Genomic DNA, 16,287 nt, shown 5'->3' with positions numbered 1-16,287 from the left:
GTGCTGAATGTGTTTTTGAATGTTTCCATACTGTCTGTGTGATATTTTTGTCAGAGCACAGCCGCTTGAACCTCACAGACTGGACGATTATCTGTGTTCTCACCCTGCGCTTGCACCGCCACCATCTACTTTTTAATAATAACTGAAATTGGCCTAAAGCTATTCCCAGACTAAAAGTTGGGCAACCTGGCCTGACTTTTAGAAAACAAGGAGAGGAAGCCTAAAATTGCAAAAGGACGGAGTGTATGAGGGTCTGGGATGTGGCTTGTGAGCAGAGATCTACACTCACTTGGCACTCGGTTGATGGCTCTCAGCGGCCTCAGCACACGAACTGTCCTCACTGCTGAAAAGCTGACGTTCTGCAGGTTGAGCGAGTACTCCAGCATCCTGGAACATACAGAAAGAATGGAAGCATGTGTGAATAGAGCCGCGGCAAATGCTGTTGCTGTTTCTGCAGGACGTGCTCGATCACGCTGGGAATTAAAACAGAAAAATGGGAAAACATTATTATGTAGCCAATTATATTTTGCATGTATTAAACACTTCCCACCCCTCACAGGGCAAGTGGTGATTAATCATCGTAAGGTTCTGAACCACATTTACATTCTTGCTTTTAGACATGGCTGCAATGCATGTGTTCTGGCAAACAATATGCTTTCATTCCAGCGCTCTGTGGACTGCAACTGAAAGTCCAGAAAAGTTTGAAAAACGCACACATGCTTACACACTGACACTGAGACACACACACAGTGCTGTGCCTGTTTGTGCTTGCACATGAAGCAAAGCATCCACGCGATGTTTGCGAGCCTGACAAACACACGGTTATATTTGCATGTACCTTCGCACAATCAGCCTTCAAAGCAGAGAGTGGCATATGCGCATCCCCTTTGAGACGTCAAGAGCGGGTGAATCACTCATCACTGAATGGAGGATATGGCTTCGACAGTACATAAAAGAGCAGCATCAGATCAGTCGGCCTCTTAACCTTGAGACGCCACACACACACTCACATACATGCACACAGGGGCGCGCACACACACACACACAGACACACACACACTCCGGCAGCTCTTTAGAGGCGCTTTTCTGACTGTGATGGGAGGTTAGAAGGACAACACTTAGGGGAGAGACTGTGGAATGCCTGAAAAAACGTTTTTCTTGTTTTTTGATCAGTGTTTATCGTTATCCCTTCTCACACTCACTGCCTCTGCTTACGTGTGTGTTGGATATGTGTGTGTGTGAGTGTGTGGACCAGATGCTGAGCACATGTGTTGCTTGAAGGAGCGTGCAGATGAAGGAATTCCCTCCTCGAACTGACTCCAAGTCTGTCTGTCTGACAAATTCGCAACACATGTCGGAGAGGGTATGTGTGTGTGTGTGTGTGTGTGTGTGTGTGTGTGTGTGTGTGTGTGTGTGTGTGTGTGTGTGCAGCACCTTAAGTGGGAGAAACTCCCTTAATGAACCCATGAATGCCCGCCTTTTACACATTAAGGTGTCCCAGGACAATCCCTTCTTGCTTGTTACACTGGAGCAAAACAAGAATAGCTACTCCTTCCCTCTCTCGTTCTCTCAGACGCACATACTCAATCACAAGTATGCATACACAGAGCTGACAGATGGCTTGCAGGCCGGAGAGAGAAGGTAAATGGGTAAACAGTTAACAGAACAGCATGGAGATGCCCTCCCACAAGCAGCAGAGACATGAGGTTAGCGGTATCTTCCAGTCCCCGGAAACAGGAACCTCAACCTGTGTAATATTCAGTAATAGTTGCTATGGACATTCAGTTTACTTTCATGAAACAGTGACTTAGAAAAGAAAGACATTTGAAAGTACAGAACTGAATCAGCGTAAGGACGGCTTTATGACAAAATATTACACATACTATGGTTGATATATAAGACAACATTATAAGAACACTCAACCTATGTTTCAAATCAGCTCATGAAAGTGCCTCATTTGGCTCTTTTGTCAAGTATAGAAAATTTCCTTAAATAATCTCACTTCATACCAGAAAACAGGAAACAGCATACTGTTAGATTATGGGAAATGTAGGTTTTTCCATAATCACATTTTACATTGTGGGCGACATATAGGGCCCACTTTGATCTTAAATGGGCTGGAGAGGTGATAATGATAAATGTGCAAAGCTACAGTAATGTTAGTTCATTTCCCAGATTGCCTTGGAATTCTAAAATAGTTTTCTTTTAATTTTTTTACTGCAAGCTCACAATAATTTTCCTGTCATTTAATTTTTTATATGTGAGGTATTACTTTGGTTTAGTATGAATGGCAAATGAGAACTTGTTAAAACTTGAAAATACTCTCAAAAAGTCCAAATCTATATTGTCCTTCACATTTCCTGAAGTTGTCTGGACGTATGAGACACCTGGTCTAAAGCAAGAGCAGTAAAAAATATCTGTAAGTGACCATCACCGTAATATAGACGCACAGGACAATCTCTATACTAAAAAACACGATACTAATGAAGAGGTTAACTAATACAAGAAATAATACAAATTCTTTAATTAAATCAACAGATATTAGTTTATAAGCACCAAAAGACCAAAGATCAACATATTTCATATTTGGAAGAGAGCATGGATTGCTTTGTTTTTAGCAAACAATAGCTAGCTTGGTTGGCAAGATGTGCTAGAATCAGTGCTAACTTTAACAAAAATAACAGCAAAATTCAAATGTTACTGAAAAAAAAAATCTGTAAGTCAAATTAAGAGTGGGAATATCAGAGCAATCAAAGGAGCTTTAGGTGGTTACGTGTGTTGCTCGTCATGCATCGTTTTGTAGCTGACCGTTGATCGTTAGCAGACATTGGAGTCACAAAAGTCTTGTACTTTCACAAAGTCTCTTCTTGTGTTGAAATGTCTTTACTCTGAATTTGTTTTTCTCTTTATCTACAACAGTTATCCGATCTTTAAGTCTGATGTCATTAGCCATGTCCGGGTTCAAACACCACTTCAGGTCCCAAAGTCAAACAAACACTGAGAGTTACAAATTGTCTAAATTATTTCATTTTTAACAAAATGATCAGTGTGGCTGCTTTGCCAGGTGTAACAATTAAGTTTAACATCCAGGCATCCATGAAAACAGAATTTAGGAAATTTAACAGCATTAGAAGTTAGCGGGAAGTTAACTCGCTAGTTTCCACCCAAACATAATATACCACGTTCTTACTGAGAGATTTGAGAAAAAATTGAAACATTCAGCTCTGCTATCACTTCCGACATAAATGAAGACAGAAAACTAAACATCAGTAATGTTTGTAGGGTTACTGAAGTTGGGCTAGCTGGTATATAATGATGTGCTACGTGGTGGCTAGCTACACAGCTATGTTAGCATAACATAAACACAGTGAAGCTGAAGTTAACATGAGGGTTCCCAATGGTTAGTGACAAATGCAATCGCATAGCAGGCTGCTGTAAATGGACCACACTTCAGTCAGGAGAACAAACAACTGAGATAATCCACATTACGAAGTTAGCCATTAATAAAGTCTGTATGGGCTGGGCTGTAGTTACAATGTAAGGTTTTAAAAACCAAGCTTTAAAATGAATAGTGGTAATAAAAACCGAGAGAGGCCGACGGTGATCACGTCGTTTTTGATAGGGGGTTGTTCAGATTAAATAGAACAAAATACAAAGCATTAAACCATGTTAAAAACACAACAGCCTTAATAACACAGACTAGTTTGGACCCGTAAGCAGGGTTCAAACATCATCACTTAAAGACCGGATAATTTCATCTGTTATCATATTTAAGTTGTAGGATATTTCTGTCACATCTAAGATGTAATTCTGCATATACTTCCCTTCCACCAAGGGACTATTTTTCCTTTAATAGTACCAACTGTTTCCATGATGTTCAAATGACATTAACTGAAATCCTACTGTGTGTAGATGCCCATTCATTTTTTGTTTTCTTAATAAATATGAAAAACAGATATAGATGCATTTCAAAGCATCCTCATTTTCATTTGGTGTGTACAGTATTTTCGTAGTACTGTCCATCCCGCAACCAGACAGCGGCTTACATGAGCACAGCAAGGGCAAAAAAGTGAAAGAATCTCACCAGTAGGAGAACATATAATAAATCCAGCATGATCTCAGTTTTGAGCACTGAGGTCCCTGTGGGAAATTTACGGTATCATCATCAGGATGGGAAAACTTATGTTCAAGCGCCACAGACAAGCTATAAATCCCCCAGAGCAACAAATATTAGGGTAATTTTTTCATCAGACAGATTAACATAAACAAACTTAAAAAGCAGATGATGAATGATGTCTGCTCAAAAATAGACTGTAAAAACACTTGCTGCCCCTGATTAGAGCCAGATGACGGTCGATGTGCTCAGTGAAAACTGACCCATCTCCCCTCATCTGGAATGAAGAAACAGCTGAGGAGAAATGGAGTGTATCAAACTAACGATCTCAACTGCAGGAAGTCGTGCGCTGTTTTGTCAGAGTCCGTGCCAGCGTTGATGATGCTGATAGAGGGCAGGGCGACGGGGAGGAGGACGCAGCCTTGGAGGGAGTTTGCATGAGGCAAATTCCAAACTGAAGCAGATCTACGCAAGAGGGTGAAGTGGAGGACGAAAAACACGAAAAAACGTCTTCTTCTCTTTTTTGTACTCTGTACACACACTGATACGGCGCCCCTGCATATCTTTATATAGATATATCCTCACAAGGACAAACTTGCAGAAATGTGTAATGAAATTCATGTCATTTAAAATAAAGCCACCAAAGACATAAAGTGTGTATATCATTGCACACACGCACATACACACTTCTGGGCGTGATGCCTCTTGGTTTGTCCTCTCTCTTATCGTAAAGGCTGGACGTGTGTGTGTTTGTGCCTGAAGAGCCAGGCACATGAAGGATGGTACACACGCTTTCCAGCAACGCCACCTTCTTAACGGAGCCTGCACACAAATACACCGGACATAATGCCACCCAGAAAGAACTATAATAGGAAAAAGTATGCGAGGCAGCTCAGGAATGTAGGACACTGTAAAATGTTTAACTAGTGCCGTCCTCACCTAACCTTTATCTGTCGCCCTCTATCTTTCCATCTGTCCATCTTCTGTCCACCTCAGTCAGCGTATCCATCTGTCTGATCACAGCCACTGTACTGTGATCAAATTAAGTAGCCACCAGTCTCACGAATAAGGAGTACTCATAGATGAAGCGAATATAAACAGTAGGGAAGAAATCAATGGCCATTTTTAACATGAAAGTCTGCAGGGATTTACTCGCTTTTGGAGCCAGCCTCGAGTGGCCATTGAAGCATTTCGATCCAGGCTTCGTTTTTCAGCCCTGGAGGTTGCTGCTTTGTGAAACTATATTATGGTGTCTGTTGCACACGTCTTTGCATGCATGCAAAGATTTAAAATTGGGCTTGTCTGTTTTGTCAATTTGTTTCTAATGAAGCAATGTTTAAATATCAAACGATCCATGGTATGCATAAGACATTTTTCAATGTTTTTTTCCCCATACTGTCTGTTTGATAGTTTTTCAGAAATCAATAGTGCGAGATATGAAAAAGAACCTCGCTACTGTATATTATTTTATATTTTCCCTGGCCGGCTTTCCAGTGGCGTATTTTTATGCAAATCATGATGGATAGACAGCGAAATGCTGAAAGGAATTGACAAATTTTGATGGAGCCTCCTCGGTTTTCATGCTCGATTTGAGGTTAGGGAGTTTGTTGTATCTGTGAAGGAATTCTGTGATAAATAAGGTTTGAAATAAACTTGCTGAATAACTGATGAGGTTAGCTGGGGAGGATTCAGGCTGCGTAGCACATTGATGAATGACTGGGTATCCAGAAATGGTTTAGGCAAAGTTATCATGACAGTAAAGCATACAGTATGCACACCCACTGCTACACTATCCATTGATCACTGCACAAAGAGAAGCTGATCATGTCTACATTATGTCTGTTATTAGACAAAGCTTTGTAGTGAATTTAAAGTGCACAGAAAGCTCCAGGGCATGTTTAGCCTAGCACAACATAAAGAGTGGCTAATAGAAATGAAATTGCTTTCTAAAGCACTACTGATGTCTCAAATGCATGAATGGAATTTAAACAAATGGGGTCTAGTGACAGTTCTATTACTACATAGTTGCACATTTGAGGGTTAAAACTAGGGTTGCCAACTCCCTGAAAAATAAATAAGGGACACCTCGTGGCCAGGGCCGGGCGACCCAGTTGTCTTCACCCTTCCCATGCAGTGTGGTGAATTTTCTAGCTCTTTTTTTGTGTGTGAAATTATTTTTTTTAACCATTTGACTTGAAGTTGATTTAAGTAGATGCATATTCTATTCTTTGTGATATGAACACATGTGAAACAAGTGATCATTTAGCCATTTATTTTTAGCTCAAAATGACAACATTAACACAATAAAACAGGTCTCTTTCTTAAACAGAAGCCTGTCATGCTTAACTTTTGAGAATATAAGTAAATCTTTCTTTAAAAGAACTTAACTGCTTAACTTAAAATAATAGAAAATAATAGAAAGAAAAACATTCTTGTAACAGTGCACATTTAGTGCATTTAGTACAATTGGCTTCAGTTGAGGTATTATTTCAGCTTTTCTAATGCTAATCAACTGCTCCTGTTTGTAAACCCGCTTGTTCCCATGATTACGCATCATAACTCATCATCATTATTCATCTATGTATTACTTTTTTGTATTACTCATCTATTTGTTGTAATCATCTATCCTTGCAGTTGTTTATTACACAAAATAAGTTATATTATCACACTTCTGGCCACATAGCGCTGATATTCACTGCACATGTCCATATTAACTTTTTCCAGCCAGGTGTTTTCCTTTTCCCATTCTTCCCTTTCTCTGAGGGGAACAAACATTGCTGCTCTAATGCTGGGCTTACACTGTGCGGTTTTAGGCCCATTTTGAGCCGATTTTTGAGTCGTGCGACCGTTTTGGTGATCGGACCGATTTTGGCCTTCATCGTGCGTCGTGTAGTATACATGGGGTAACGAGAAGTGATTAACACCTCACGACCAGCTCCCGATCATCAATCGCTCGTGAGGGTCTCACCACAGCTGCTCACACTGCTCACGCGCAAACACGTAAACGTCGGTGAAAAAGATGGAGCAGCACGGCTGTGCAGACTGTCATCTGTTGCTTCCTCTGATACTCCTTTAGTCACATATTGTTTGCTTTCTATTCGCCTTCACATCAGTGACAGGCAAGCTGTCACCCTAGATGTCCCACAGCAAATGGATTATGACTGATGGATCGCTCTGAGTGTGTGCTTGTGTGAAAAGGCAACATTTGCATTTCAGGCCACTGCATTCATAACAGTGGGTTATGATTCCGATATTGTCATCTAATAGATGGCAACCTGTCGAGGGTTGCCCACCTCTAACCAGATAAACAGTTAAGAAAATGTATAGCCGTATGGAGTATGATGTTAATGTAAGAGCATGTGGTATCATCAGAAAGAAGTGCAGAGAGGATGACCTGCAGAGAGGAACCACTCTGTAGACAGATGGAGTGTTTTCATGCTGAATCAGACTGAAAACCTTTCATCGATAACACTTTCTTCCATCAACCCACTCTCCTGCTATCTAACCCAAATGTTAACCAACTTACACTTTACAGTCATGGCTGATGACTGAATATCCCCATTTCTCAGATACTGAGGGAAATCTCCTTTTCTTTTCCCCCTCAAGGTTAGGAGATCTTAGTGAGAGAACTGCTTCAGGATAGGTATTAAATATGTTGGTATGTCTAAATTGGAAGTCTAACTTTTAGACTTTCTGCTAATGGAAATGGGATAGGGCTCACTTTAAAAAGGTAGCATGAATGAATAAATATATTACAAAAAAGAGTGCTGTGTTTTTACTGTCGCTCTCTCCAAAAACTGTTTTTATTGTTATATTTTTAATTGAAACTGTGCTCACAAACTGTGACAACAACGCCATCTCGCCTGCATGTAAAACAGCCCAGTTCCGACCTGCTGTTTCCCGATTAAACAAAATCAAAGTGAACAGAGCAATTTTCTTAAGAATTAGTTAATGCCTGAATGCCCTGCCGGAGATTTTTGTCATTATCAAAAAATTACAAGAGTGCTTTTTGTTTTTTTGATCACTGCAGAGCGTCATATCCCGCTGACACCCTCGCCACTTACAGTCCATCATGACCTTTTTATTTAAACTTAGTGAAAATGAAAATGTCACCTGAATGAAGAATCAGGGTTATTCTATGAAACAACATTTGGCTAAACTTTATGAATTCAGTTAATCATGTTGAAAACAGGAGTTGTTTTTATGCACATTTTCAAGTGATTAAACTAAATGGATAAATGAACATAATTTTAAATGTAGGATTTTTCATCAGTGAAAATACAGTGACTGAAGTAAAGTAAAAAAGTAAAGTAAAATTTTATTTATAGCACCTTTCAAGATAAAAATCACAAAGTGCTTCACAGAAGCTAAAACCTAAAAATAAAAATCAACCAAAAGCAAGTTTAAAAAGATGAGTTTTTAGCTGTTTTTTAAAACGGACCACAGAGTCCACAGATCTCAGGCTAGAGTCTAGAACCCATGAAAGTCAACAAATGTTGTTTTCTCTCTCTGCATTCATTTATATAAAGTAAAAACTGGAGGATTTGAGCCACTAAGAAAAAGAAACAGTGGTGTGTCAGAATTCTGAGATCAATTCCAGACTTCCGTCTTTTTTCTCAGAATTATTGGGGAAAAAAATCGAAAAGATTCCCCCATTTTCCAACACGTTCTCACTCCCAAAACATAACATTTTGCACTTGGTGACAAATCATCCGTATATTAGGTTTCCGGGCACCTAACACGTCACTATATTACGAGATTGGAAAAATGAGGAAACATGAGAACCGTTTGGAATGAATCTACACATGCACATTTATTTTACTTAAATCACTTTGGAAAACACTACCTAACGTTATTAAAGTGGTGGTTAGGGTTAGGGATAAGGTTAAGGTTAGGGCTGGAATACATGGCTGGAACGTCTATTACCGCGGGACTGTCGTTCGACTGGATTTCATCCACAACCCAGCGCGTAGCATAGAAATATGGAAGGTCACCTTTTGCCTTCCCATGGAACACCTCGGGACGTGACAAATCGTCGGTATATTACGAATCCTTGGGAGTGGGGATGGGCTGTTTTTTCCCAGTGGCCCTAATCCTTCCACAGGATTAGCCATGGAAGAATACTAAAGTGTTCCTAACTTGGTTAAGTGTTGTGAGGCTTTTTTTCCCCTGATCTATGGAAATAATTCTGTCATCATGCACTTCAGTTGCTTTCTGTTGTCTGAGATCTTAGTGAGAGAACTGCTGCAGGACAGGTATTAAATATGTTGCTCCTGGACGCTCCAGAGTTGGTATGTCTAAATTAGAAGTTTAACTTTTAGACTTTCTGCTAATGGAAATGGGATAGGGCTCACTTTAAAAAGGTAGCATAAATGAATAAATTTATTACAAAAAAGAGTGCTGTGTTTTTACTGTCGCTCTCTCCAAAAACTGTTTTTTATTGTTATATTTTTAATTGTTGTTTTTCGTGCCTTTCAGTTGCTGAGCTGGCGAGTACTTTCAGTCTTTTTAAGATTATCAGATTGTTGATTTGGCCCCTCAAACACACACACATACTCTGCACAAATGCATAATGCACAAATTCAGCTCTGCAAATCAACTCCAGCTTTTTTGTCATGAAATAAAAAAGGAACCTGACCTGACCGTGAAACTGGTTGTCAGACAATTGCTCATTTACTTTAGAGCCTCTAAATATTGTGAAAAGTCTTTGTATTAAAGCTGAAAATCTGCATTTCATGTATTCATTTGCTTGATCTAAATTTTAGATCAAGCAAGATTCTAAAATCTACTGTGGTGATGCACAAAGGGAAAACTGCAGAAATTATGCATAAAAGCATCTTGTTATCATAATAATGTGTCTGTCCACAAAGATTTCTATCAATTAAAACCTATAATTGCAGCACATCCTTTGGTAGACACTATCTTATTAACTTTTTCTTTCTAAAAATGTCATTGGTCTGTTTTTTAAGTTACAGGCACACAAATCCTGCATGTTGATGTCAGCAAATTCTACAGTTTACAATCTAGTTTTTCACAGCACAAAAGAAAAGTGACGAGCTGCAGCTGTAAACTCTTTCAGTTTGAGTACCGTGAAGTCGTGGTGACAAAATCTAAAGAAAATGTTGTTTATGAGTGTTTACCGAGATGAATGTTTTTGTCTTCAAGCAACATATTTGCCCATTCTGACGAAAATAACCAGAATAATTTTTATAACCACAGTAATTATAATCTTTAATACCTCATGGAGCAACTCTCAACAATGCAATGGCACATCTGGTTTCTAATGTTTATTTTAAGCCTGGACTCACTGCACAGACTTAACACACATAAATGATTGCGCTGCTCTTTATATGACACTTTACACTCTGCCTCACTCAAACATGAAGCAATGATTCTGAATAAAACCTGACATACAAACAAATCAAAGGTTTATTTATTCTAATAATTCATCATTAAAGAACATATGGTTGATATAGACTAACTGTATAACAGTCAAGTGAATTTCATTTGAGCAGATTTCATTAAAGTTAACGTTTTGCATTTGATTTATGTAACAAAATTACATGGTAAAGTTACATGTAATCAAATTACTTAAGGGTTGGATTTTAGAGATAAATATTTTATGCCATCTCAAACATGCACTATGCTCTATTTTATTTATAACCTTTAGCACATTTAAACAACAGAGCTTGACCCAAAGTGCTCTGGAGGATTTTAAAATAAGCTGTATTTTGTTGTGTTAAACAATTATTGTGCAAAATAAAGATCACACTGATTTAGTGGTCATTAAAATGTGTTCAGAATTTGATGATCAATGGTGATTTATCTCATTAATCATGACACATAAGCTGTCTTTATAAAAGTATAGATGTGGGTATTACTGGCCCTGTATTTACTGTGTTGTACTGATGCAGCATCGCACATCAATACAACACACACACCTATGTGCAATTCTAAGCATATTTCATCTTATATATTCAGTTTAACCTTAAACTTACAGTGGGGCAAAAAAGTATTTAGTCAGCCACCGATTGTGCAAGTTCCCCCACTTAAAATGATGACAGAGGTCAGTAATTTGCACCAGAGGTACACTTCAACTGTGAGAGACAGAATGTGAAAAAAAAATCCATGAATTCACATGGTAGGATTTGTAAAGAATTTATCCGTAAATTGGGGTGGAAAATAAGTATTTGGTCACCTCAAACAAGGAAAATCTCTGGCTCTCACAGACCTGTAACGTCTTCTGTAAGAAGCTTTTCTGTCCCCCACTCGTTACCTGTATGAATGGCACCTGTTTGAACTCATCATCTGTATAAAAGACACCTGTCCACAGCCTCAAACAGTCAGACTCCAAACTCCGCCATGGCCAAGACCAAAGAGCTTTCGAAGGACACCAGGAAAAGTATTGTAGACCTGCACCAGACTAGGAAGAGTGAATCTACAATAGGCAAGCAGCTTGGTGTGAAAAAATCAACTGTGGGAGCAATCATCAGAAAATGGAAGACATACAAGACCACTGATAATCTCCCTCGATCTGGGGCTCCACGCAAGATCTCATCCCGTGGGGTCAAAATGATCATGAGAACGGTGAGCAAAGATCCCAGAACCACACGGGGGGACCTGGTGAATGACCTGCAGAGAGCTGGGACCAAAGTAACAAAGGTCACCATCAGTAACACACTACAACGGCAGGGAATCAAATCCCGCAGTGCCAGACGTGTTCCGCTGCTGAAGCCAGTGCATGTCCAGGCCCGTCTGAAGTTTGCCAGAGAGCACATGGATGATACAGCAGAGGATTGGGAGAATGTCATGTGGTCAGATGAAACCAAAGTAGAACTTTTTGGTATAAACTCAACTCGTCGTGTTTGGAGGAAGAAGAATACTGAGTTGCATCCCAAGAACACCATACCTACTGTGAAGCATGGGGGTGGAAACATCATGCTATGGGGCTGTTTTTCTGCCAAGGGGACAGGACGACTGATCCGTGTTAAGGACAGAATGAATGGGGCCATGTATCGTGAGATTTTGAGCCAAAACCTCCTTCCATCAGTGAGAACTTTGAAGATGAAACGAGGCTGGGTCTTCCAACATGACAATGATCCAAAACACACCGCCCGGGCAACAAAGGAGTGGCTCCGTAAGAAGCATTTGAAAGTCCTGGAGTGGCCTAGCCAGTCTCCAGACCTCAACCCCATAGAAAATCTGTGGCGGGAGTTGAAAGTCCGTGTTGCTCGGCGACAGCCCCAAAACATCACTGCTCTCGAGAAGATCTGCATGGAGGAATGGGCCAAAATACCAGCTACTGTGTGTGCAAACCTGGTAAAGACCTATAGTAAACGTTTGACCTCTGTTATTGCCAACAAAGGTTATGTTACAAAGTATTGAGTTGTATTTTTGTTATTGACCAAATACTTATTTTCCACCCTGATTTACGAATAAATTCTTTACAAATCCTACCATGTGGATTCATGGATTTTTTTTTCACATTCTGTCTCTCACAGTTGAAGTGTACCTCTGGTGCAAATTACTGACCTCTGTCATCATTTTAGGTGGGGGAACTTGCACAATCGGTGGCTGACTAAATACTTTTTTGCCCCACTGTAAATACAAATTTAGCTTCTAGTTTGTTTGTGGATTAAAGAATTACTGGTGCAACCACATCCATGTAGAGAAAACTGAATCACCAGTGCCTCAGAAAATAACAGAACAAGCATATTCATTCATTTATTAAAACCAGTGTCATTTCATGATAATCACCCTTCTTGGCCGCCAAAGCACAACATCATACTGTAAAACATTCAGCGAGTTCACGGTCAGATTGCTCAAGGCTGTTTAGGAAACTGTTTGGTTTTTTTACTCCTCTCTAAGAGCATTTACCTTCTGTGCACAGAGAGGATTTCCCACAAATGACTAATGAAAGCGGATTTAATTTAGGAACATGAGGTGAAACAACAGAGGCCACAGGATCCTCCTCTCCATTAACACAATGTTACTTTGGCTGATAATACGGGGACAGTCTTGCGACCGGATTTATCCCTACAGTACGAAGCAATAAAACAACTCAACCTTTTTCATCTAGTTCTCTTATCTCCATCCCTCCAGCATCCCTCCCCTTACTCCCATTCTCCCTCTTCTCCCTCCCTCTGACTGATAATCTATGGCCGATCTGCTGACCCACATGTAGTGGGAAAATAATCTAGCTAATGGAGGAGAACCCAGGTGGATAAGGACAGTCAGGACAGGAAAATACAGCAGTCTAGTCCTGATGCTGTTAAGCACAAGCTCATAGAAAGATGGAGGAGGGAGAGTCCGGGAGACCTGCTGCTGGACAGCGAACAGTTTGTTTAATGGCCACTATTGTTCATGGATGCCCTTTCTGTGTCTGCTTTTGCTCTCGAACTGTTATATTACACGAAGAGTGCAACATTCAAATGTGCCTTCTGTGCTATACTGTATAGAAAGTGCTATAATGTAACACAAGTTAAATAAGTTTTATGTGCATCTGGAGGTACAGCTGGTGTTGCTCGACTCGACTTAATCAGTCTTGTGTCTCTGGGTTCATTTAAGCTATAAACGAACATAAATCTGTAGATGATGATTTGTAATTTTAGCTGGATTAGGGAGGTGTGCTGGACTTGTGTTTACCAGAAGTGATGGTTAAATAGATCGTTTGGTTTAAGCGCTGTACATGTAACCTTGCTGTGACTGTAGATGTGCCTTGTCCCCACTACAACTAGCCGGATATGCATATCAATCCACAAAATATGTTACAGGAGTAACACCATAAGTGTACGAGTACCACAAGTACAGCATTTTATACGTTTTACTGTGTCTTGTTTCTAGCAATAGACGCATTAGTTTGAAATATGCACACTGGAATTATCTTCTGACATTTTTCCAGCTGTCCTGTGCTGCTGTGGGCAACATCTTCAGCTCTGAACCTCAGCTGCTCCTCTCTGCTGCTGCCGCTGCTCCATCTGCAGGCACCGCTGCCGTCAAATAACTCCTCTGTACACAGTGGCTCCTAATCAACCTTATTTGACAATTTCTCAACTTCTTCTGAACTGCAGAAGATTCATGAATTTTACATACTCCAAGTCCCAGCATACCATGAAATTCACACCTGATAATGGCAAAAACGTTCTAATCGAGCCGGCCCTCTGAAAGCTGAAGCATTCAAGCTATTTGGCAAAGATTCTCTGAGACGTCTTCATTTATTAGATCACAGCGTGCACTGCATTCGAGGCTAAGTGATGCTTAAGCTGAAATGTGAGGCGGAGAGCTGCTGTTCTTTCCAGTCGAGCTTTCCACTTTAAAGTGTGGAATATGAACCCTCTGTTCATATTCCATGTAAGAAAAGAATTAAAGGCCTGATTTGTGTAACATTACTGAGGCCTCCATCTCTTTTTCTTCTTCCCCTCTCCACCCTTTGATGCAGGTCCAAACGGTAAAGGTTAGCAGCGTATCTGGCTACAGTAGGTTTTAAGAAGTCTGAATAAAAATAATCGCAGGAAACATGGCAAAAAGCTTTAAAGGGGTATGTTAGACACAGAAAGATTTCATTTCTGGCAATGCTGTGAAGTACTGTGAGCTTCACTTAATGGTATCATGGTTTTTATATTCTTTAAAGTGAGATAAAATTAGCTTAAAATAGCTAGCTTGGAGCATCATATACATGCTTCCTAGCTTATGATTCCTATAAACCCATATGGTCAGCAAACAAACTGGTTCTGTAAGTGGGAATGTGTGTTGGGTTAACTGGTGGTTCTAAGTTGCCTGTCGGTACGAATGTGATTATTTAATAACTGTGAGTGTTAGCCCTCTGATAGCATGAATGCTATCCAGTACGTTTCCTGCCTTTCACCCTGTGACAGCTAGCATAAGTTCCCATACAGTCATGAACTAAAAGAAAAAAGATAAGAAAGATAAATTTGATTTGAATGATAAAATTCTGGTTTGCTGGAAGCTCTAAATAATAATAATCACTAAAGTATTTAACTTGAACAGAACATCATTCAAAATATGAGCTTAAGAAAAGAAGACGCCTTCAAGGCACCAAATAACTGGCAGCAGCACAGCTCCATGAAAGGCTTATTAACTGAAAATTTAAGCATGGGAAATTATTTCACATAAAGGTAGAAATGCCTGTATTCCTCACAGATAGGGATGCTTATTAGTATTTAGGCCAGTGGCTAGAATACTAGTTAATCAGCTCGCCTACGCTCAGCGGGTCCAGTCGCCCTAACCGTACACACTAAATTTATTGAAATCAAAGCAACGAGGAACGCTTCATTTGTCTGTGCTGAACCCAAAGGTCTGAAGCTGATATCGATTTTCTCAAAAGCAAATGAGCATATTTAAAATTGTAACAAAAAAACTTTATTAAGGTTTAAAAAATGCATCCAGCTTCTTCACCAACTCGCTCACTAATGCTTGTCTTCCTGTTTCACCTTGAGTGTTTTTTATTTTTACTTTTTTGACCTCTTCCAACATCTGTCCCTCCATCGGCCTTTCTCACTTTGTCTCCCTCCAGACATCTTCAGCCACCTCTCTCTGTGCCTCACATCGCCTTCTCTCCTCCATCCTCACGCTCTTTTTTTCGTCAGCTGGATCGGATCCAAAGTGTCATCAATAAATCATAACGAGAAGAAAGCAGTCGATGCTCAGGGAAAAAATGGTTCTCTCTCTTCTCTTCTTTTTAGTGTGAAGTCTGAAATCCAAGAGGATGCTTTAAAGTATTTAAAGCCAGTTAAAGGTGTTCAGCTTGCATTTTAAAGCATCAGCACAGTGATACCTCCATATAATTACCTTTATGGATTGATTGTGGTCAAGATAATGGCTAGTAGACTGCACAATGTTTTCTGAACTCTACTATTTGAATAAATTTGACTCCTCTGACTTTCATCGGGAGGACAGCGTCTTTTAATTGACTGTAAATGTGGGCTTCTTTTATACTACTCTGCTTAAATGGAACTATTACGCTTTTCCTTATTGTCTCTCAAAACACTGAGGTTACACTATGTGCGAGTGCTTTCAGACTTTATAGTGATTTGAAAGCTCAAATCCTTAATGTGGTCAACTCAGCCACACAGCCACTATTCAGATGTTTTGTTTGTGAGGGGCAGCCTATCAGAGGAGCTTGTGTCAGACAGTGGGATAACATAAATGCTGCC

At 39.9% G+C, this 16,287-nt stretch overlaps 1 protein-coding gene across 13 annotated transcripts in view; it reads right to left on the bottom strand.

Moving 5' to 3' along the window:
* cacna1g (calcium channel, voltage-dependent, T type, alpha 1G subunit) overlaps nt 1-16,287 on the bottom strand; it is a 208,763-nt gene that overhangs the window by 159,733 nt on the left and 32,743 nt on the right. For all 13 annotated transcript variants that reach the window (XM_086302859.1, XM_086302861.1, XM_086302851.1 and 10 more), the window contains exon 3: nt 290-387. In XM_086302859.1, coding sequence (XP_086158985.1) covers nt 290-387 — 98 coding nt within the window. The remainder of the gene's footprint in view (nt 1-289; nt 388-16,287) is intronic.

The sequence above is a fragment of the Aulonocara sp. 'chitande type north' Nkhata Bay genome, linkage group LG8 (assembly GCF_057382095.1).
Source record: "Aulonocara sp. 'chitande type north' Nkhata Bay isolate Kocher_YH1m ecotype deep benthic linkage group LG8, A_spYH_male_GT1.1, whole genome shotgun sequence".
Taxonomy (NCBI): domain Eukaryota; kingdom Metazoa; phylum Chordata; class Actinopteri; order Cichliformes; family Cichlidae; genus Aulonocara; species Aulonocara sp. 'chitande type north' Nkhata Bay.
This window is presented reverse-complemented; position numbering and strand designations above follow the sequence as displayed.